This window comes from Myxine glutinosa, chromosome 5 (genome assembly GCF_964187855.1).
Source record: "Myxine glutinosa chromosome 5, kmMyxGlut1.1, whole genome shotgun sequence".
Taxonomy (NCBI): domain Eukaryota; kingdom Metazoa; phylum Chordata; class Myxini; order Myxiniformes; family Myxinidae; genus Myxine; species Myxine glutinosa.
In genome coordinates, this window is record NC_136265.1 from 24,147,969 (window position 1) to 24,172,215 (window position 24,247).

At 42.0% G+C, this 24,247-nt stretch overlaps 2 protein-coding genes across 2 annotated transcripts in view; both read left to right on the forward strand.

Annotated features, from left to right (window-relative positions):
* The window catches only part of LOC137427842 (uncharacterized), a 38,065-nt gene extending 31,166 nt beyond the window's left edge, over positions 1-6,899 (forward strand). The window contains exon 5 of the mRNA XM_068117608.2: positions 3,814-6,899. Coding sequence (XP_067973709.2) covers positions 3,814-4,701 — 888 coding nt within the window. The 3' untranslated portion in view covers positions 4,702-6,899. The remainder of the gene's footprint in view (positions 1-3,813) is intronic.
* Positions 6,900-10,961: 4,062 nt separating this feature from the next.
* Positions 10,962-22,268, forward strand: LOC137427838 (uncharacterized). The gene is given in 5 exon segments (XM_068117601.2): positions 10,962-11,697; positions 11,833-11,889; positions 13,705-13,812; positions 15,439-17,042; positions 17,044-22,268. Coding segments are annotated over 5 exon segments (2,376 nt in total). The 5' UTR covers positions 10,962-11,537; the 3' UTR covers positions 17,491-22,268.
* Positions 22,269-24,247: the final 1,979 nt, after the last annotated feature.

A 24,247-nucleotide genomic window follows, 5' to 3' on the forward strand; every position in this document is an offset into this window, starting at 1 on the left:
AAACATCGCACAGCTGAAAGAATTCTGCATGGAGGAGTGGGCAAAAATTTCTCCCAGTCGATGTCAGAGACTGGTAGACAGTTATAAGAAACGCCTACTTGAGGTTGTTTCTGCCAAAGGGGGCAATACCACCTGTTAGAGCCTAGGGTGTACTTACTTTTTCCACATGCGAAATTTGCATTTATGTTTATTTAAGTTATGCAATGGACTATAAAATGTAAATCTTTCATGATATTTGTTATATTATATCACCTTTATCTGTCAATATTGTTGAAATGAAGATCAAATAGCTGTATGTTGAAATATGTTGGAAAAAGTCAAAACTTTACATGGGGTGTACTTACTTTTTCACATGACTGTATACAGGTTGAACCCCCTAACTTGACTGGGAAGCAAGGCACAAATTGAGTCTCACCCCAGCAATTGCTGCCAACCTGTTAGCAACAAGTGTAGCCTGCCACGCTGACACATTGTCTCTGCCCCGCTCCTTGAAAATTAGGAGGTTTGCAGTCAGGAATATTAAATTTGACTAAGGAAGCACACTAACCCTATAACATGACACTGACGTCATGCACATAAATTATACCAACACATCACCTCCAAACTATGAGGCATCCACGTGGTACACAAGTCTTTGCAGACTGAGATCAAAGCTCTATGGTCACAAATAGACAAAGGCACAGATTTTAACTAGTTGATCTAGATTTCGCCCTTGTTATGGGCCCATCAGGACGACAACATACTGCAAATTGTTTATTTGTGACGACAATATTTATTTATTTGTGGCGTGCTGACGAGGAGGGGAGTGTCGTTGAAGCTGAAGGGAAAGGTGTATGCTGCATGTGTGAGAAGTGTTATGATTTATGGGAGCGAGACATGGGTAATGAACGTAGAGCAGCAACGAAGGCTGGAAAGGGTGGAAATGCGAATGGTTCGGTGGATGTGTGGAGTATCGTTGAGAGAGAGGACGACAAATGATGAATTGCGAAAGATGATGGGAATAGAGCCTGTGATGGATGCTGTGAAGAGAAACAGCTTGAGATGGTTTGGTCATGTGTTGAGGAAGGATGAAAGTGACTGGTTGAGAAGAGTGATGGAAATGAATGTAGAAGGAAGTAGAGGACGGGGAAGACCGAGAAAGACTTGGCTAAAGATGGTCGAAGAAGAAAAGCGGGCAAGGGGTTAACAAGGGGAGGTGTAGAAAATAGGGCAAAATGGAGAAGATTGTCATGGGGACCGCAAGGCTAACCCCCGCTCGAGCAGAGAAAATGGCCTTAAAATGCCTGTTGTGTTGTTTATTTGTGATCAATCTAAGCCATTAATATACACAGGTTGAACCCCCTAACTTGACTGGGAAGCAAGGCAATGGCGAGGCGGCAATGGCGAGGAAACCCCGCTCGGGGGAGAAAATCCCCTTGGGGAGGGGGGGGGGGGCAAATTAATGCGCTACAACCTTCATTCTGCAACCATTAGCCATCCTGCCAAGTTTGTTTGAGAATGGATAAGTCATGACAGACTGTATCGCGGTCAAAGATCATGAGATAGACAGACAGGCAGACACTAAATTGCGTATTTTAGTATGATTATGATTATGATATTATATATATACGTTGATTTCAGTCAGTCAGTGTTTGGAATGATGTATATACATTCATACATACATACATACATACATACATACATACATACATACATACAGTTACGTGAAAAAGTAAATACACCCCATGTAAAATTTTGACTTTTTCAACATATTTCAACATACAGCTATTTGATCTTCATTTCAACAATATTGATAGATAAAGGTGATATAATATAACAAATATCATGTAACATTTACATTTTGTAGTCCATTGTATAATTTAAATAAACATAAATGCAAATTTCGCATGTGGAAAAGTAAGTACACCCTTGGCTCTAATAGGTGGTATTGCCCCCTTTGGCAGAAACAACCTCAAGTAGGCGTTTCTTATAACTGTCTACCAGTCTCTGACATCGCTGAATTAACGCCAGGGGGGTTGACTCAGCCTGTCATCCTTCCGAGGTCGGCAAATTGAGTACCAGCTTGCTGGGATGAATGATCACGGTGTGTACCCCGATTCAGAATAGGCACACTGTATCCCTGTAAGAGCATGACCAAGGGTTGGCGTCAGGAAGGGCATCCGGCCATAAAAACATTGCCTCAAACAGGGAACCCTGATTGTCATGGGGCCCGCAAGGCTAACCCCCACTCTAGCGGGGAAAAATGGCCTTAAAACGATCATTCATTCATTCATTCATTCATTCAGTCTCTGACATCGACTGGGAGAATTTTTTGCCCACTCCTCCATGCAGAATTATTTTAGCTGTGCAATGTTTGAGGGGTTTCTTGCATGCACAGCTCGTTTCAAATCCCCCCACAACATCTCGATGGGATTTAGATCCGGGGTTTGACTTGGCCATTCCAGAACCCTCCATTTCTTTCTTTTCAGCCATTCCTTGGTGGATGTACTGGTATGTTTAGGGTCATTGTCATGTTGCAAGGTCCACCTTTGGTTGAGCTTCAACTTTCCGACAGATGGCCTCACATTATACTCAAGCACCCTCTGGTACAATGAAGAATTCATAGTGGATTCTATGATGGTGAGCTGCCCAGGCCCTGATGCAGCAAAACTGCCCCAAACCATAATATTTCCACCACCATGCTTTACAGTTGGTATCAGGTTCTTGTGGTCAAATGCTGTCTTTGGTTTTCGCCAAACATGTCTTCTGGTACTGTGGCCAAATAGCTCTACCTTTGACTCATCTGTCCAGAGCACATTGTTCCAGAAGTGCTGGTCATTGCCGAGGTGTTCATTGGCAAACGTTAGTCTTTCCCTGATGTTCTTTCTGGACAGAAAAGGTTTCCTCCTGGCACACCTCCCATGTAGATCAAATTTGTGCAGCCTCTTTCTAATGGTAGACTTGTGCACTTTGACATCAACAGTGGCAAGAGCTAACTGTAGGTCCTGTGATGACATTCTGGGGTTCTTAGAGACTCCTTTCAGCATCTTGCGATCTGCTCTCGGGCTGAACTTGCTGGGGCGGCCTGGCCTGAACAAGTTGGCAGTTGTTTGGAATCTTCTCCACTTGTAGATGATCTTCCGGACAGTCGAATGATTGATTTCAAATTATTTGGAGATCTTTTTAAATCCATTCCCAGACCCGTAGGCATCTATAACCTTCTTTCTGGAGGCCTCAGAGAGCTCTTTTGATCTTGGCATGGTGACGCCGCACACTTCAACAACAAAGAGCAAACCAAACTAAATGTCTGAGGTTTAAATAAGACAGGTTCCTCCAAGATCCTCTCTGACGATGTTCTAATCGTTTGCACCTGAGCTGGTGCACCTGATTCTAATTTTAGGTATTTGAAGTAGTGATAAATGTAGGGGTGTACTTACTTTTTCCACATGTGAAATTTGCATTTATGTTTATTTAAATTATACAATGGACTACAAAATGAAAATGTTTCATGATATTTGTTATATTATATCAAGTTTATCTATCAATATTGTTGAAATGAAGATCAAATAGCTGTATGTTGAAATATGTTGAAAAAGTCAAAACTTTACATGGGGTGTACTTACTTTTTCACGTGACTGTACATACATACATACATACATACATACATACATACATACATACATACATACATACATGTATGTGTGTATATATATATATTGACTTCACCTTCACTATCACCACACAATTCACAATTTTGGATTATTTGTTTATTTATCTACTCTTTACCATCTCCACCTCAGACATACGACCTTTTTATTATTTTTATTTTGCCAGAATTACAAGATGACCCCTACTGGTGGAAAGCACAAGTGCACGATGTGCAATAAATCATTTGCTCTGAAGTCAAAGTGTCTGATACACATGCGGACGCACACTCGTCCAAGGCCATTTAAGTGCACTGTGTGCAGTAAATCATTTATTAAGAATTCGCACTGGCAGGAACACCTGAGGACCCACATGGTTGGAGAGAAGCTCCACAAGTGTTCTGTGTGCACCAAGGCGTTTTCTCTTTCATCATATTTATCTCAACATCAAAAGCTACATATGGGAGATAAACACTACAAATGTTCCATGTGCAGCAAGGACTTTGTTTATTATTCACGCTTATCGCAACATCAAATAGTACATACAGGAGAGAAACACTACAAGTGTGCCAAGTGCAGGAAGGCCTTTGCTTCTTCTTCACATTTATCTCGACATCAAAGAGTACATACGGGGGAGAAGCCCTACATGTGTTCACAATGCGGGAAGACGTTCAGTCAGTCATCACATTTATATCAACATCAAAAACTACATACGGGAGAGAAACCCTACAAGTGTTCCAAATGCAGGAAGGCCTTTGTTTCTTCTTCACGCTTATCACGACATCAAATAGTACATATTGGAGAGAAACATTACAAGTGTTCCATGTGTAGCAAGGCCTTTGTTTCTTCTTCACGCTTATCGCAACATCAAATAATACATACGGGAGAGAAACACTACAAGTGTTCCATATGTAGCAAGGCCTTTATTTATTCTTCACATTTATCTCGACATCAACGAATACATAAAGAGTACATTCAGGTCACTGCTCAGCACTGGAAGCCCAATAGCAGGGCCATTGGAAATGGAGACACACCTATCAATAAAGAAAAGTTCAGCCAGTCAACCCAGACCAGATGACACAGTACACAGATAAAAGTAAGAATTGTGGATGATGAGGAAGAGGACGAACAGAGTAGAGGAGGAAGTCATTTGATAATGAAGATGTGCAAAATAGACCCGAAAACAATTTGCTTAGTTAAAAATGCAGTGAAACGATGGAGCACAATCATTCATGCAGCATCACGTGGGAGGAATAATTCATATTCCAGATGTAAAAATACACTATCTTTCAGGTGGATTTTCCCCCCTTCTCTCCTTCTCTGCTCTGAATCCCTTAAGCAATGTTATCAATGGTCAAGATGAACATATTGTCTAACCTCCAAAAGGAGAGTATCCAAGAGAACAAACATCTCCTGTGCATGGATGATTTAAAACCTTCAGCCCCAAATGAAGACAAATTAGAGCAAAAATTGGGGAAAAGGTGCTCCCAAGACATTGAGGGAATTTGGATGAGAAAAATGTACCAAGTTTGCATTCAAAGAACCAACAACTTGAGAAGAACTGACTTGAGAACTATGATGCAAGGGCTTAAAAAAATGAAACATCATACTGTCACAAATGATTATTTATGAGTGATTTTTAGGTGGTGTATTGGTACAGTGTAATGTTTACGCTTGTATACTTACGATTCAATATGGAAGGAATTGTTTATAATTTTTCATTCTAATATTTGTTGAGACGAGATGCTTCTTCTAAAAGTTGAGTTGTGGACTAAGTTGCTAAGTTTTATTATTCTAACGAAACGATCACCCGCCGGTTAACACTCTGCAGGATGGCCATAGGTGAAGGCTTTAATTAAAATTTGTTGCTCACAAAATGACGGCTCGAGAAAATGTTACTTTTCTCGATTTGCTTTCATACGCCAAGAATGTGACTCGCACATGCATGCTCGTCATTTTTTTCACACGTATGAAAGTGATCGATCTCAGAAACCAATGAAACAATAAAGTTTAACAAAAATGCGTAATACAAACCAGGGCAGGAAACCTGCAAAATAACAACAGTTGCAGAAATAAATGTGAAGAATAAGATGTCCCAATCAGTAAATAAACCACGCTTCCAAACGATAAATATCTTAGTCAAAACCAACTTTGCCTGTCTAACGACATAATCTCTCAAGAAGTATTCGGCCTTAACCACACAATCTCCCAAGAAGTATTCGGCCTTAACGACACAATCTCCCAAGAAGTATTCGGCCTAACGACACAATCTCTCAAGAAGTATTCGGCCTTAACGACACAATCTCTCAAGAAGTATTCGGCCTTAACGACACAATCTCCCAAGAAGTATTCGGCCTTAACGACACAATCTCTCAAGAAGTATTCGGCCTTAACGACACAATCTCCCAAGAAGTATTCGGCCTTAACGACAATCTCTCAAGAAGTATTCGGCCTTAACCACACAATCTCTCAAGAAGTATTCGGCCTTAACCACACAATCTCCCAAGAAGTATTCGGCCTTAACAACACAATCTCTCAAGAAGTATTCAGACACACAGAAGGAGAAAAAGGATTACAAGATGCGGGGAGGATGAAATAAATAAAAAGGGTGGTTTAGGCCTCGTCGAACAAGCAAACACTTTTACCTAGATCCAGTGGGACGAACAGGCTATAGTTTTCCCACATGTTGTGAAGTGGATCTCCAGCCGGTCCAGGCGAACCCGTTGTATTTGCTTCCCCAGACTCATGGGATTCTAAAAGCACATTTAACAGTTAAAAATACAAAGGTATGGAGGGGCGAAAATGCCCTGCTAAACTGTCTTTACAGGCCTAAATTTTGTATCACAATATTCTAAACATGCAAATTATGATATAACTAATTGGCTAATTAACTCTTAAATGTTTAAAAGTCCATTTTTGTTGCAATATTGTCATTCGACTTTAAACTGTATGTAAAAATCATGAGAGTTCAGGAAATCTCTCGTTACTTCCATATATTGAACCTGTTATTTTTGTCTCGTTAAACATTTTCGTCTTGTTAATCTGCAATTTATTGCAAGTTCTAGTTTTAGAAGCACTTCATATTTATGAGTAGCTTGCAGAGCCAGGGGCTTTTGCAAATATTCTTGCTCAGAGTGTATATAAAAGGAATGTGGAAAAGGAGACCCAGTCATCAGTTGCTTTGCTGTGTACGACTCCGTGCTGTGTACGACGTGTGGAGTGTGTCGTGTAATCACTTGTGCTCTATCTTTTTAATAAACGCAAGTTTGGACTATATCCACCAGCCGTTTGGGGGTTTTTTTGATTAATGAATTTTGTATTTTTTCACACATAACAACACCCTGGGATAACCAATTTTAAACAGACAAATGCGCAAGGTGAGACAAGGAATACTGTATCTGTGCAGAACACGTCCGATCGTAAATCACATCTGTAAACTAGCTTGCGTAGTTCGACAACTCAGATCATTGAACTCGAAACAAACGAGGTCCCAAGGATGCACTCTACAGGATGTTAGGAACCTTCTGCCATCCTCTAAAAACGGATGTCTTCAGGATATTGCAAGTTGCTCGTCAACATTGAAATTATTTTTTTACATGAAACTCTGTCGGCGTATATCTCAATCGTGCTCTGCCACCATTAAATGTTGTGCATGTTTAGTATTTTGAGAAGTTAGAAGGATAAATCTGGTGCTTTGTGTAAAACTTCACTCACTGATCGAGGGAATTCCAGGACTTGATAGCCGGTATACACCTCAATAGCACATGATGCATTTACAGGGTGTTTCAAACAAAGTGGACTATTTGAGCAGCTTGATATTTTGTCGTTTCTAACGCTGTATCCTTTCTCTTGCAGGTTATGGTGGTGCTGGTATGCCATTTCTAACTATTAGTCAGTCTGACCGTACAACAACTATGGTGTTCACAGTGGAACAAAAAGTGAAAATCGTGACTTTGTGGTTTGAGACAAAATCCTACGTACAGGTGCGCCAACGATACTGTCAGTATTACAATGTCCACACCTGTAATGGACCTTCCAATGGGAGCATTCAGCAGATTGTGGAGCAGTTCCAAGCACATGGAAGCGTGAAAAATTTAAATAAAGGCAACAGTAGTCGCTCACCAAGTGTTACCAAGGACCAAGGGAAAATTGATCTTGTGAGAGATTCTGCGATTGAAAATCCGAAGAAATCCCACCGTTGGCGTTCCCAAGAACTGGTGGTCTCAGCCTCATCTGTGTGGCGCATTTGTTGGCGGTTGGCGAACAACCTTCTGAACTCAAGCTCTACCCCTACATCATATCTATAAGGTATAGACTAACTCTGAATGACATGGCAAGATGAGGAACAATGAGCGATTGGTTCAGTGACCGAATGGAAAGGTACCCAAATTGGATCATCAGCTTATGGTCCAGCAATGAAGCACACTTCCATGTGAATGGGGCTATCACAAATCACAACAACATATTCTGGGGTGCTGAACCTCCCTCTTGAGGAGGTGTTTGAGATGTCTCTCAAGGGCCCCAAGTCCACTTGCTTCTGTACATTGAATGTCAGATGGGATATGCTGGGACCGAATTGGTTTGAGGACGCCAATGGTTAGACGGTGACGGGCAACGGGGAGCGGTACGCGAGGTCTTACACTGATTCCACTCTCGTCTCGCTTGCATGGTTCATGCGGCACAATGCCCCACGCACACTGCAAGTGAAACCATCGACTTGCGCCACCAGTTGTTTGGAAATCGTGTCATCATCATCTTGGGCACAGCACATCTTGGGCGCAGCGCATGACTGGGCACCTCAGAGCCCGGATTTGAATCCATTCGATTTTTTTATTTTGGGGTGCTGCCAAAGGTCAAGTTTATGCCAACAAACCTCAAACCCTGGTTGTCCTGAAGCAGGAGGTGGAGGACTACTCTCAGTTTACCACTCCAGCCACTTACAGACGAGTTGTGGAGAATTTTGGAGTAAGGATCAAGCCCTGGTTGAACAGAGGTGGAGCACACATTGAAAATGCCAATTACGAGCAATATAATGAGTGATTTGAAAATGGCATGGTGTATGCTTTCCATCAATGTATCACTGAACTTGCTACCTTTTGTAATTTTTCTCCAATAAAATGTTCAAATAGTCCACCTTTATTGAAACACCCTGTAGGGTGTAGATGTTAGTCTACACTGGGAGTGTAGCCATACTTTGGCATTGGCGATGTCCATATGACGTGTCATGAAGGCCATGTGTCTAGTGTTATGCTGACATACAGAGTGTGTAGCTGGAATGGACCTGTCAGAAGGGAAGCTGCTTTTTTTTTTTTAATACATAGTCGAGGCTTGTGGTACGCTGAAAGGATCAGGACGTAACAGACAAAAACAGGATGCGAAACATGCGAAAGGAACAGTTTAGATGCACGGAAAAGGAGCAGTAAAGAGGTGGGAAACAGCAACAGCAGATTTGAAGGCCAAGATAGACCGAGACAAACCATCAGCGTGGGGAGGAATAGGGGGCAGGAGAGGATGCTTGGTGTGGACAAGATGGATACAGAAGGAAACTCCTAGGAATGAAAACTGGAAAATTGAATGGAGGAGGGATTTCGGTGGAGTTGATGAGATTTAAAAAGATCATGGTTTTGTATTGGGGAAGATCTGACATGGTGGTGGGTCTTAAAGACTTGGAGAGAAGAATGAGATTGAAGACAATGTGGAGGTTGATTCCACAGGTGGGGAAAAAGAGGAACAAATGAGTGGAGGTGAGCAGTGATCCAGGATTTGAGTACTTTCACCAGAAGGGGGGGTTGAGGATCTGAGGATTACCAAAAATTTGACAAGGTTTGTTTGAAATACGCGAGTGTGAATCGGGCCTACAAAATGTTCGCTTTTGTGCTCGGAACACTTTACAGAGCACTTTTATGAAACAACAGAGATGACTATGGATTGTGCGATTACCCACCATGATTGAGAGATAATGCCACCCCCACGATTAAGCGGAAGAAACAGCCGTCACTCAAAACTGTAAGTATATTCAGCACCACTCCCCCTCCGCAATCCCCCATCGACCATCACCCTAGCTAACAATACCCACCACCTCCCTGCAGCCACCTCGAGCTCTTCCCACCCACCCTACAATCCCCCTCAATTGGGGTGGGACATCAACACAGCACGGCAGCAGCACGACACAGATGGACACGGCACAACCACAGACACAAATGGCTTCGCAGGAAAGTATGAAACTGGACGATCCTGTAATATACAGGACACCGGGTCAGTCTGCTATGATGGGACAAAGCATTCATTGCCCATTTGGTCGGCAGTGTCTGTGTGTGTCTGGACAGTGCCCGAGTGTTCCTCGGTGGTGTCCATGCTGTGTCGTGCCTTATTTCTTCTGGAGTAATATAACTGGTTTATTAATTGATATTATAATTTTCAAAATATAAATAATTTATTAAATATAACCAGTGTGGCAGCTACATTCAAGTGTAAGGTGTGCACAGAGGGAGCTGCAGATGGAGGAAATGTTGAGTTGGATCTTGAAGACGGCGTGAAGCTGGGAGGTGTGAAAACATTTTGCTACCTCGGAGACATGCTGAATGGAGAAGGTGGATCAGATTCGGCAACGGTTGCTGGAGTGAGGTGTGCATGGAAGACGTTTCGGGAACTGAGTGGCGTGCTGATGGGGAGGGGAGTGTCGTTGAAGCTGAAGGGAAAGGTGTATGCTGCATGTGCGAGAAGTGTTATGATTTATGGGAGTGAGACATGGGTCATGAACGAAGAGCAGCAACGAAGGCTGGAAAGGGTGGAAATGCGAATGGTTCGACGGATGTGCGGAGTATCGTTGAGAGAGAGGAAGACAAATGATGAATTGCGAAAGATGATGGGAATAGAGCCTGTGATTGATGCTGTGAAGAGGAACAGGCTGAGATGGTTTGGTCATGTGTTGAGGAAGGATGAAAGTGACTGGGTGAGAAGAGTGATGGAAATGAATGTAGAAGGAAGGAGAGGATGGGGAAGACCGATAAAGACTTGGCTAAAGATGGTGGAAGAAGAAATGCGGGCAAGGGGGTTAACAAGGGGAGATGCAGAAAGTAGTGCAAACTGGAGAAGATTGTCATGGGGACCGCAAGGCTAACCCCCGCTCTAGCAGGGAAAATGGCCTAACAATGATTGTTGTTGTTGTTGTTGTATTAATTGATATAAAATCCTTGACAAACCATCAATCTTAATTCTTACCGAGCCTCGATTTAATATACCAAAAAAATTGAATCGAAAAAGAAAGCCTATCAATCTGTCGCGAACGTGCGACTGGCGTTTTTTGTCTGCACGTTTGTCTGTGGACATGTTAATTAAGGGAGTTAAAGCATTTTGTGGAGGTTCAAAATGTTTGTGTTAATGCAATCCTAACCTAACCCTCGCCTCTAACTCTACTCTCCACGAGTTCTGATTGTCGACATGTGGTGGAGTTTGAATTTGTGAAATTCTCCTCCTCTGTTCCCTCCTCCTTTAAACCATTGAGTGTATGTCACGTGGGATCGGCTTCGTGGTGTGGGCGGGTTTGCTGTCCTGCAGGTGTTCGTGGATTGGCTAATTGGGTCGAGTGGGATGGGCTTATTGGAGAATTATTTTATTCCTTGTTCATTCATTTTTGTGTGCATCGTGCAAGCTGAAGTTGTCAATTCTCCCTTTAACTCTCTCCCCATCAGACCGATTCGGTTCCTGATGTTGAAATGAAAATCTAAAACAAGAATCGTGAGTTTCATCTTAATTTGAGTGATTCCGGTAAATTACAGGAAACGGTTTTCACTTCCGGTAAATCGAATCACGTGGTTCGGCGACTCAATATACCGGGATAAAGGTATTTTTCGAGTGATTGTTGCTGAGAACAGGTGGTGGGACCGAACGTGGTGTTTGCTCGAGCCGAGGGTCATGGACCGAGATCCCACAAGCTCCGCCTACGATTTGAGCTCCTCGGACTCCGAGTCGGGCGATGATGGAGGGAACGGAGGGGATGTTGGGATCAGCAGGTTCAGGATCCTGGACGTTCAGAACCTTCGTGATGGTGGAGACGGGACTGATCCCGAACCAGGTGCGGGGTTCTCAAACGTTTTTGGGGGGGGATTATTTTTTTTTATGACTTATTAGGATGTGGTTGTGTTTCTTGATTCGTTATTTCCAGATGTTATTTTGTGATTTGTTCAAAACAGGTTTCGTTTCTCTGCAGAATCCATAGTGGTGGTGAAGGTGGAACCCGAACCTACAGGTGGTTCTCCTTCACAAGGTAAGAATCCAAGATAAACATTGTGCATGCAGTTTTGTTTAAGATCTGCTTTTCCCTTTCTTTTCAAAAGTTTTGGAACAGCACACAAACTTCAAAGAAACACTCCTAACCTGCACGTTACACATTGACAGGTTTTTCTCGCAATGCCAAACAGCACGTGCTTTGTAAATATGTGCAGCAGGTTTGAAACATGTCAACTTGGTACTTATCTTATCAGGATGCCACAAGGGAAACAGCTGATGGACTTTCAATGTGGAATGGTGATTAATTCCTAAAGGTTCACAACATTCTCCTTGCACTGGGGCTCCACAATCAGGTTTGGGGCATGTGCTGCAGGTCTGGAGCATGCCATGTCATGACAATGTTGGACATACGAAAGAAAGTGCAAACCTCCACCAGCTAAACCGTTAATGTTTTGTATCCCACTGATGGGCTAGATCTGGATTCGGACCTGAACCAAAATCTCATCGGCTTGTTCTCGTCACCTAACCAACTTGTCCACCAAGTTTCGTCATAACTCGTCCATAACTTTTTTGAAATATCATGTTATATATCGTGTTTGGTCCTATCGATGGTGAAGAATGACTTAAATTCTCGTATCCAGATGCATATTTGGATCTTCACCAAAATTGAATCGATTTGTCCTTGTCACACACCCAACGTGTCCGCCAAGCTTCGTCCGAATCCGTCCGTAACGTTTTGAGATATCGTTTTGTATATCGGTTTTAACCCGATCACTCTATGGTAAAGAATCACTTAAAAATTCTCTGATCCGGATTTGGATCTTCACTAAAATTGAATCAATTCTTCCTCGTCCCACACCCAACCTGTCCACAAAGTTTCGTCTGAACTCGTCCACAACGTTTTGAGATATCCTGTTCACAAACGAGCAGATAGACAGACTGGGGTGAAAACATAACCATCCACCTTCATTGGCAGAGGTAATTATTCATTGATTGGGCCAGAAGAACCTGAAAACAAGGAAGTGATGTAATGTTATCTCGTACAAAATGTGAATGGCAGGGTCTAAACTGTCCTCGCTCCCAAAAGCATCCGAAACTCTGTTTATTATTGAATAAAGAACTCTGTATGAATACTCACATTGAACTTTATTACTGTGCCACTACTTTTGGTAAGAAAATGTGTTGCAGATCATTTAAGCAGAACTGAATGTAATCCGGAACTTTGCTGCTTTGGTTCTTCATTCCTTTCTCAAACGAGTGCAGAGTCAAACCTTACTTTTGTAAGGATGTCTCTCATTGTTAAAACAGAAAGGTGAATCAACCCTCCCAAATTATTTACCCTTCTTTGAGACGGTTTAACCACATTAGGTGTAAATGATATTAGCAGTTCAGCATATCAGGAAAAAAAATAATTGTTGATGGTGACAAAACATCAAAGGATGACGTAATCCCAAAATGCACGTAATATGTTCTTGAGAGTAATATCTTATCATTACTTGAAGATACCACTCAGTTTTGTAAAATGTAAAACCTGCAACAATGTGGAATTGTAGTCTTAGCTCCATTTTGTAAGTGATAGAAGGACATTCACCGTCTTCCATGAGTGTTTCACATTCAGCACTTTCAAACACAGGACGAAGGAAAGACTTTCTCTGGTAACATCCGGATGAGTCTTTCATTCAAAAACTTCTCAAATATGTGCCTGTGCCGGATGAGACGTTACATGTTGCTCATAGAGGAAAGCACCATGTTGGAAACAGTTCCAATGTACCAATGATTGGACCCATGTGATGAACACCACCTTTATTCAATAATCGAGACCCTGTTCTTGACTAACATTGGATTTTTGCAGGTGAAATGGATCCATTGGAAGCTGAATGTCTCCACAGAAACACCCTAACAACTTCAAACAGTGCACATGTGAAGGAAGAACTGAGTGAAGATTCTCTCTCTGCAGATGGTGAGTGCCGTGATGCTTGTGTGTGTGGTCCAGAACAATTCTTTGTGAGGTTTTCCTGCATCTTATTCCATTATTTGCATTCATGAAGTTTGCGAGCAGAGCTTCGGGAAGCAGTGCAGGATAGGAATGTTTGGAGAAATCTGATCTTGAATGTCACCTGAAGTCGGTCTTTACTTGATGGAACTAGATAACTGGATGATTAGCTTGTACACCTGCACAGGATGCAACCTGGTTTCACAATTGCATGCACGCATGCATCCAGGGAATATCTTCTTTTTTGTCATGGATGGAGTATCGTGCCAGCAGCTACGTCAACGGATGTTAATTTGCCGAGCTAATCAACGTTTCGGGCTGCTTCCTGCGATTTATAAGCCAATCTAAAAACGGAGCAATCAACCCCTCAGTTGTCTGTCTTACATCGTCATCAGAATAGACAGAAGAAGTCAGGTAACGACTGCATTTTATATATTTATTTAATTCTGATGCCGATTTGCAAAGCACTTCAGGACAACTGATCTATCTCAGATCTCAGGACAAACTATCTCAGATCGTCCCCAATCCAAATCCATGATCTTTTCTACCCTCTTTAACCCCACCCAAAATCTCTTCCTAATTTTCCAGTTTTTCTTCCTTGGAGTTCCTTTCTCCATGCATGCGTGTTTGGCGTCCTGTTTTTTTGTCTGTAATGTCCTGATCCCTTCTGTGTACTAGCTCTCCCCCAAGCCTCGACTATGCATACAAAAAAGTATGTACGCATGTCTTCCCCTTGTCCACTAATCGACACCCGCACCCTCGGATCCTTATTTCAGTCACTTAGCAACTTTACATTAATGTGGTACCAATCATGGCATCCTGTTGGAAGAGAGATGAGAGATGGGAGAGGGGCAAGATGAGGTGCGAGATAAGAAAGATGGGGATGTGTCATGCACTCGCCCGGTTGAGCTAGCGCTGCCCAATGGTACTACAGATGGTCCTATGGCCTGGACCCCCTGCACACTCTGCTCTCGATCTTTCCTACGTACTGCCAATGCACCATGCCAATATGTGCACCCAGAAATAGTGATGGCCTTCCTCTGCCTTTTGCTCACACTACCAACCAACCTTGGTTCTCCACAGACGCTTTCTAGTCATGATTGCATGGGTTACGCTTATGACAGCACCACAATTCACACACAAAATTGGAAACACACCACTACACGCACGACGCTAACATGGAGGGTTTCCAGAAACTGAGGGAGAGGGAAGGCAGAATGTGTACACTTAAAAAAAAAAATTATTGGTCATTATGGGCCCCTTCTAATTGTGGTCCTGGCGCAGAGGTAGCATTGTAAACCCGGCCATAGAGACCAGGTGGGTATTCCCGGCAAGTATTCCTCACTCCTGTTTGTCAATCAATCAGAATTGACAGGAACGCAATGACATGTCGGGGTTACCGTGCATGACTCGGGTAAAATGTGCAAACCAGATCGCTTGTACTTGTACTTTTTTTTTCTCTTTTTTCCCCCCCCTGTGCTCCATATAAGTATTAACTGCACCCCTAACTTTTAACTTTTTTGCCGATTAAAAAAGTGCAGGTACTACACCGGAAAATACAGCACTGACCATTTTTCTGTGAACTATTTTCAGAAAAATCAAGGCCGATCTTCAGGATGGTTTCCTGTACCAAGAATGTTCATACCTTCAAAGAGAGATCTTTACAGCAAGACCAGCAGAGTCACTGTGCGAAGTCCAAGGATTATGAACAGAAATGTAATCACGACCAGGTACATATGAACATTGACACTTGTGAAAAGACACACAAAAGCACTGAATGCAATAAATTAAGTCGTTGCTCCTCAGCCCCTCAGGTACACATGAATACCCACACCGTTACAAGTCTGAACAAGTGTAGCAGGTACAATAAAGCATCTGGGCAGAACTCAACCCACCAGGTACGTTTGAGGATTTCTACAAAAGAGTCACCGTTCAGATGCAGTGTATGTAATACAATTTATCTGAATAAGTCCGCCTACCAGAATCACAGGAGAACCCACACTGGTGAAAAGCTGCACAAGTGCACAATATGCAACAAATCGTTTATTCAGAAGTCAAAGTACGAGAAACACAGGAGGACGCACATGCATGAGAAGGAGGTTTATCCTTTACCGGAAAAGGAGCTGGAGATTTTGAGTTCTGGGAGAACTTCCTCCCACCTTATGAAACCCACAGATGGTGATGACACCGAACGGGAGAAGCTGTACGTGTGCAGCGTGTGCTGCAAGTCATTCTGTCACATCTCTGGACTTAAGATACACATGAGGACCCACACAGGGGAGAAGCCCTATAAGTGCAGTGTGTGCAATAAATCATTTACGCAGAAGTCAACATGCCATGCACACATGCGGACACACACAGGGGAGAAGCCTTATAAGTGCAGTGTGTGTAATAAATCATTTGTACGAATTTCTAACTGTCAAGTACATATGAGAATTCATACTGGGGAAAAGCCTTACGAGTGCAGTGTGTGCAAGAAATCATTTAGAGAAAATGAAAATCTCAAGGCACATATGAGGATCCATACGGGAGAGAAGCCGTACATGTGCAGTATGTGCTGTAAATCATTCTGTCGCATCTCAGGCCTTAGTGTGCACAAGAGGACGCATACCGGGGTGAAGCCGTATAAGTGCATTATTTGCGATAAATCATTTACTCAGAAGTCCACGTATCAGGCACATTTGAGGACTCACTCGGGGGAGAAGCCGTATCATTGCAGTTTGTGCAATAAATCATTCTGTCACATCTCAGGCCGCAAGGTGCATATGAGGAGGCATACTGGAGAGAAACCGTTTAAGTGTACCGTGTGCAATAAATCATTTGTTCAAAATTCTAACTGCCAGGAGCACATGAAGATCCATACTGGTGAAAAGCCATTTGAGTGCAATATTTGCCACAAGTCATTCATTCAGAAGTCAACATACCAGGGGCATATGAGGACTCACACCGGCGAAAAGCCGTTCAAGTGCAGCCTTTGCGACAAATCATTCAATCACATCTCAGGCCGCCACGTACACATGAGATCCCATACCGGGGAGAAACCGTACAGGTGCACTTCTTGCAATAAATCGTTTATTCAGAGTTCTGCCTGCCAGAAACACATGAGGATTCATACTGGCGAGAGGCCATTCACCTGCAGTGTGTGCAATAAATCCTTCACTAATAACTCAAACTGTCAAACACACATGAGGACCCACTTTAGGGGAGAAACCATTTCAATGTCATATATGCAGTAAATCATGTAGTCAGAATTTATCCTGCCAGGCACACATGAGGACCCACACTGGAGAAAAATATAACCCACCGAGTGCATCAATCATCAATGAACAAGGACACATACAGTCCAACAACAAAAACAACAACAGGCATTTTAAGGCCATTTCCCCTGCTAGAGCGGGGGTTAGCCTTGCGGGCCCCATGACAATCTTCTCCATTTTGCCCTATTTTCTGTATCTCCCCTTGTTAACCCCCTTGCCCGCATTTATTCTTCGACCATCTTTAGCCAAGTCTTTCTCGGTCTTCCCCATCCTCTACTTCCTTCGACATTCATTTCCATCGCTCTTCTCAACCAGATACAATCCAACATGCAACAGAAAAATGACTGAAGAAACAAAGAAAGGTGACACATCTACTGTACATAGATAATTTTAAACTCTTTCAACTGCATAATGACAAATGAGCAGATCAACTGAAACTAGCATAGCGCTACTCAGAGGACATTTTAATGGAATTTTGTCTTCACAAATGTGCCAAATGCATATTTCTACATGGTAAAACAAAAAGAATACACAAGATCTCAATCGATGAAAGTACAACAATACAGGAACTAGAAAACAAAGCATCCTACAAATACCTCGGAATGGAAGAAGGTCCCCAGGTACAACACAAACAAATACGAAAAATAATCAGCAAAGAGTACCTACGCGCAGAATAAGACTACACACCAAAACAAGGAAACTTCTACATATTCATGAGATATTTGTATAAACCAATGCATCCGGAGGTTTTACTTACCGAGACTGACCAGGCGGTCTAATGGAGCTTAACCAAATGCACAGAACAGCGTGTGTCGGACTAACGGATTATGTTAAAAGTTCAACAGACTATGGAATGATATTTGCACACGAGCAAGAAAACAACAAATCGGAAAAGGTATCCTTAATCCATTTAGCTTCAAACTTCCAAAAACAGGTGCAAGTGCAGGATACCACACAGGAAAACGAAACAGAAACAAATACAGACCCAATGATCACAAAGAAAAACAAGAAGGGCACTCGGTAGAGAGCATACCTCCACCAGGCTGAACAGTTTATGGTTTCTATCCCAATGATAGGCCGGATCTGGATTCGGACCTGAACCAAAATCGAATCGGCTTGTTCTTGTCACCTCACCAACTCATCCACCAAGTTTCCTCCAAATCCGTCCATAACTTTTTAAAATATCATGTTATATATCGCTTTTCGCTGGATCTTTCAATGATGAAGAATCACTTCAACAATTAAATAATTATCGTATCTGAATCCATATTCAGATCTTCACCACAATCGAATCAATTCAGTCTTGTCACACACCCAACTGATGCACCAAGTTTCGTCCAAATCCATCCATAACATTTTGAGATATCCTGCTATACAGAATATCGTTTTGGCCCTATCTCTCAATGGTGAAGAATCACTTAAAAAATTATATGAGCCGGATCTGGATCTTCACCAAAATCTAATAATTTCGTCCTTGTCACATACCCAACCTCTCCGCCAAATTTCGTCTGAATCCGTCCACAACATTTTGAGATCTTGCTCACAAACAGACAAACAAGAAGACGTCATGCAGAGCACGATACTTGCAAAATCCACCCCCTCCTCCCCCCAAAAAGGATGCCATTGATCCATCAAATTGTCCATTTCATCCAGATTAAAATTGACGATCTCGATCAAAGCTCGGGTAAATAGGATGAAAAGTGAAGATTTTTCAAATGAAAATTGATGACTTTAGAAGTTTCACCTTGAGCTGACCTTTGACCTTTTGACCTCAAAAATAGTTGGTTTCCCAATTCAGTGAGGCACTTTGCAAATGCTGTTAAATATTCAAGTCTATCGGATGAAAATAGATGATTTTTCAGATGAAAATTGATTTTGGAAGTTTGACCTAGAGTTGACCTTTGACCTTTTGACCTCGAATAGTTGTTTTCCTTATTTATTGACTCGATGTGCAAATGCTGCTCAATTTCAAGTCGATCGGATAAAAAATGACGATTTTAGACATTTGACCTCCAGCTGACCTTTGACCTCAAAATCAATAGGCTTCTCAATTATGACGACCTCTACAACTTGGTGAAGTTTTGTGACAATCGGTTTGGAATTGTGACCTGTAGGCAAGTGACAAACAGATAGAACAAGAAGACGTCACGCAGAGCACGATACTTGAAAAATCGACCTCCCCCCCCCCCCCCCCAAACACCCCCTAAAGGTTTCCATTAATACAGCAAATTGTCAATTTCATCAAGATTAAAATTGACGATCTTGATCAAAGCTCGGGTCAATAGGATGAAAAGTGACGATTTTTCAGATGAAAAATGATGATTTTAGAAGTTTGACCTTGAGTTGACCTTTGATCTTTTGACCTTAAAATAGTTGGTTTCCCAATTCAGTGAGGCACTATACAAATGCTGTTCAATTTTCAAGTCAATCGGATGAAAATTGATGGGTTTTTAGATGAAAATTCATGATTTTGGAAGTTTGACCTTGAGTTGACTTTTCATCTTTTGACCTCAAAAATAGTTGGTTTTCCGATTTAGTGACAATATACAAATGCTGTTCAATTTTCAAGTCGATCGGATTAAAAATGGCGATTTTTAGAAATTTGACCTCCAGATGACCTTTGATGTCAAAATCAATAGACTTCTCAATTGGGACGACCTCTACAACTTGGTGAAGTTTCATCACGATCAGTTTTGAATTGTGACCTGTAGGCCGGTGACAAACAAACAAACGCAACCGACCAATATACTTGAAAAATCATTTAAAGTAACAAACATACAAACAGACAAACAGAAACAGGAGTGAAAACATAAACTCCATCCACCTTTGGTTGGCGGAGGTAAAAAGGAAAACTACAAAAATAAATATCAGCAGATATACTCTGACTAATTGAAGGACAAAAGAGCAGGAAATATAAAAAGAGCTTGACAGACCAGGTATTGACAAGGAAGGCTCATTGGAATGGCTAAGAAGAAGTCAAATTAATTGGGATGGAGAACAAATCATCATAAATGCCGAAGATCAAGGACACTACACTAATGCCTTTAAGAAAATGGTGGGATTAAGCCAAACTAACAAATGCAGATTTTGTGGGATCGAAAAAATAAGTACCAGTCACCTAAGCCTGGTGTTGGCTTAGCGGTTAGGGTGCTGGCTTGGGATCCTAGGATCCTGGGTTCGAATCCCGGTCGATCGCTGAATTAACACCAGGGAGGTTCACTCAGCCTGTCATCCTTCCGAGGTCGGCAAATTGAGTACCAGCTTGCTGGGATGAAAGAATCCCGGTGTGTACCCCGGTTTAGAATAGGTGCACCGTATCCCTGCGCATCGTAGGAGCGTGACCAAGGGTTGGCGTCAGGAAGGGCATCCGGCCATAAAAACATTGCCTCAAACAGGGAACCATGATTGTCATGGGGCCCGCAAGGCTAACCCCCTCTCTAGCGGGGAAAATGGCCTTAAAACGATCATTCATTCATTCATTCATTCAGTCACCTCATTTTGGGGTGTAAAAAAACTCATATCAGAACAGTTGTACACAGAAAAACGTGACAGTGTATGTAGAGTAATCCACTGCCACATATGCAAACATTTCAACATTCTGGTTCCAGAACAATCCTGGAAACAAACCAAATCCGATCTTTGAAAATGAACATATAGTGCTCTCACATGACAAGATGATCCCCTTGCAAACAAAGCATTGCGTCCAGACGTATTGCTCAAATACAATGAAAAGAGGGCATTGTTGATTGATGTTTCAATTCCCAATGACTTTGGACTAAATGCATCAGAAATTAATGCATCAGACGAAATGCGTCAGATCCTGGACAATGACCAGGATCTGAAAATGAGGTCAAGACAACTTGGAAATTGAAGCAAGCTGAAATTGCACGAGTGATAGCCAGAGCAACAGGGATGATCAAGAAAACCCTTAATGAGCACTTAAAAATCATTCCGGGGAATATCACGACAAACTCGAAGTGGAGGCTGTAAGAGTGTAAGAGGTTCAGTGAGGATTCTGAAAAGACCCTTGGAACAAAGCTATGACAAAAATAATGACATCACAATTTGAATACGATTGTACAGTGCCTATAGAAATTATACACCCACTTTCAAAATTTTCACCTTTTGTTACCTTGTAGCCTGGAATTAATTGCATTAATTCAGATTAATTCATTAATTCAACCCTGGTGTTGGGCTAGCGGCTAGGGTGCCGGCTTAGGATCCTAGGATCCTGGGTTCGAATCCCGGTCGATCGCTGAATTAACGCCAGGGGGGTTGACTCAGCCTGTCATCCTTCCGAGGTCAGCTAATTGAGTACCAGTTCACTGGTAATTCCCTGTTTGTCGTTAAAGGCGGCAAAAAGGGTTGGCGTCAGGAAGGGCATCCGGCCATAAAACATTGCTTCAAAAAGGGGACCGAAAAACAACAACAACCACGGTTCCCGAAAAAGGCCAACCCCCGCTTTGCGGGGAAAAATGGCCTCTAAAGGTGTTTTTTTTATTTTTTATAATTCAGACTTTTTCCACCTTTATTTACACATCCTAACCCACAACGTCCAAGTGCAATTATGGTTTGCACTGCAATCTGGTTTTATGCAATTTAATTCCAGGCTATAAGGTAACAAAAGGTGAAAATTTTGAAAGGGGGTGTATAATTTCTATAGGCACTGTACGTAAATGAGCACCAAGAAAGCAAGGTTGGAAAGCTAGCTCACCTTGGAAACGTTTTCCAACAAGAAGAATGATAAGAACTCCAAGGGAAACAGAAGGGAACACAGCATTTTCAATTTCAAGGAAGTGAAAGAAAGTCACAAAATAAAACCATTGAACTGAGACTTTTTTATTTGTTGATATTAAGGAGCCGGCACCTGGATGGGAAAATGTTCTCCTCTTGATATCAAATGGACTGAAAAAGCTCCTTTACAACCCTTAAAGAATTGTTCATGAAAGATAAACAATCATTTCGTGCATTTGTTGAACTTGCTCGGTTTAAATGAGTTTCCATCTCAACAAACCTAAAAATTTGTATCTTGTTGTCATAATTGTTTACCAATTCACTTGTTTATAAAGTTTCAATTACACACAAGAATAATTTTCTAGTTTTAAAAACAAAATGCTGTGAATTTGTCTGATGCAAACAAATTAAAAACGTCTTTTTAAAACTTGATTTTTCTCCAATCGTCACTGTTTATTATTTCATATTGATAGCCTGGTGTTGGGCTAGTGGCTAGGGTGCCAGCTTAGGATCCAAAGATCCTGGGTTCGAATCCCGGTCGATTGCTGAATTAACGCCAGGGGGGTTGACTCAGCCTGTCATCCTTCCGAGGTCGGCTAATTGAGTACCAGTTCACTGGTAATTCCCTGCTTGTCGTAAAAAGGCGACAAAAAGGGTTGGCGGCAGGAAGGGCATCCGGCCGTAAAACATTGCTTCAAAAAGGGGACCAAAAAAACAACAACAACCACGGTCCCCGAAAAAGGCTAACCCCCGCAAAATGGCCTCTAAAGGTGTTTTTATTTTATTTTATTGAACTTGACCATTGTTGTGGAGTTGTTGTTTTTACCTCCGTCACCAAAGGTGAATGGAGGTTATGTTTTCACCCCTGTATGTCTGTTTGTCTGTCTGTCCGTTTGTGAACAAAATATCTCAAAGTTGTGGACGGATTCGGACGAAATTTGGCAGAGATGTAGCGTATGTGACAAGGACGAAATGATTAGATTTTGGTGAAGATTCGGATCCGGCTACGAGAATTTTTAAAGTGATTCTTTCCCATTGGGAGATGGGACCAAAAACGATACATAGCAGGATATCTCAAAAAGTTATGGATGATTTGGACGAAACTTGTTGTACCGGTTGGGTGTCTGACAAGGACAGATTCGATTCGATTCGATTTTGGTGAAGATCTGAATATGGATTCGGATATGAGAATTATTTAATTTTTAAGGGATTCTTCAACATTGAGTGATGGGGTCAAAAACGATACATAGCAGAATATCTCAAAAAGTTATGGATGGATTTGGACGAAACTTGGTGGACCGGTTGGGTATCTGACAAGGACAAATTGATTCGATTCGATTTTGGTGAAGATCTGAATATGGATTCGCATGTGCAAATTATTTAATTTTAAGTGATTCTTCACCATTGAGTGATGGGGCCAAAAACGATACATAGCAGGATATCTCAAAATGTTATGGATGGATTTGGACGAAACTTGCTGGACAGGTTGTGTATTTGACAAGGAAGAATCGATTCAATTTTGGTGAAGATCCGGATCCGGATCCAGCTAGTCGAATTCTAAAGTGATTCTTCACCATTTAGTGATATGGTCAACCAGGTGGAGGTATGCTCTCTACTGAGTGCCGTTCTAGTTTTTTCTGTGATGTTTCTTCAAAATTGTGTTTAAACAAATAAATTGATCCTCAAAGCCATTCTATATGGCAGGAATCCAGCAGATTTATGGGACATGGTTGAATTTATTTTTTCCCATCACATCGCAAACTGTGGTTGGTGGTCTCTGTCGTCTTCCGCCTCCTTTCTGGTCTTCTAACCTTTGCTCTCTCAGTGCTTTGTCCCCAACCACGGCAGGTTTCTGCAGGGCATACGTGGTCCACCATCACCCCCCCTGGGGAAACTCCCCAAATCCGGGATCAATGAACATCTCCACTCATTTGTACCGCTTTTTCCCCCACTTGTTGAGCCAACTTCCTCATTTTTTTGCGATCTCATTCTTCTCTCCAGGTCTTCAAGACAGCTGTTCACCACCATCTCAGATCGTCCTCAATCCAAAAGCAAGATCTATTCTCCCCTCGTTAACCCCCAATCAATCACTCCTTCCAAATTTCCAGTTTTCCCTCCTGAGAGTTTCCTTCTATAAAGGAAGGACATTCTTTTCCTTCTGTAAAATGTTTTGTATCCATCTTGTCGACCCCTTGCATCCTTCTGTATTCTGAAGACTGGAGAATAATTTCAATAACTAGAATGCCACTCGGTTTTTTGTTTTTTTTGTATATAGAATCAAGGCTCGTGAAAGAGCTAACATTTATCACACACAAAAAAAAAATCAAACAGACAAACAAAATATATAAAAAGAGGGAGCGGTAGACAAGATGGGGAGAGAAGAGGAAGCACACAAACACAACATTTGAGAG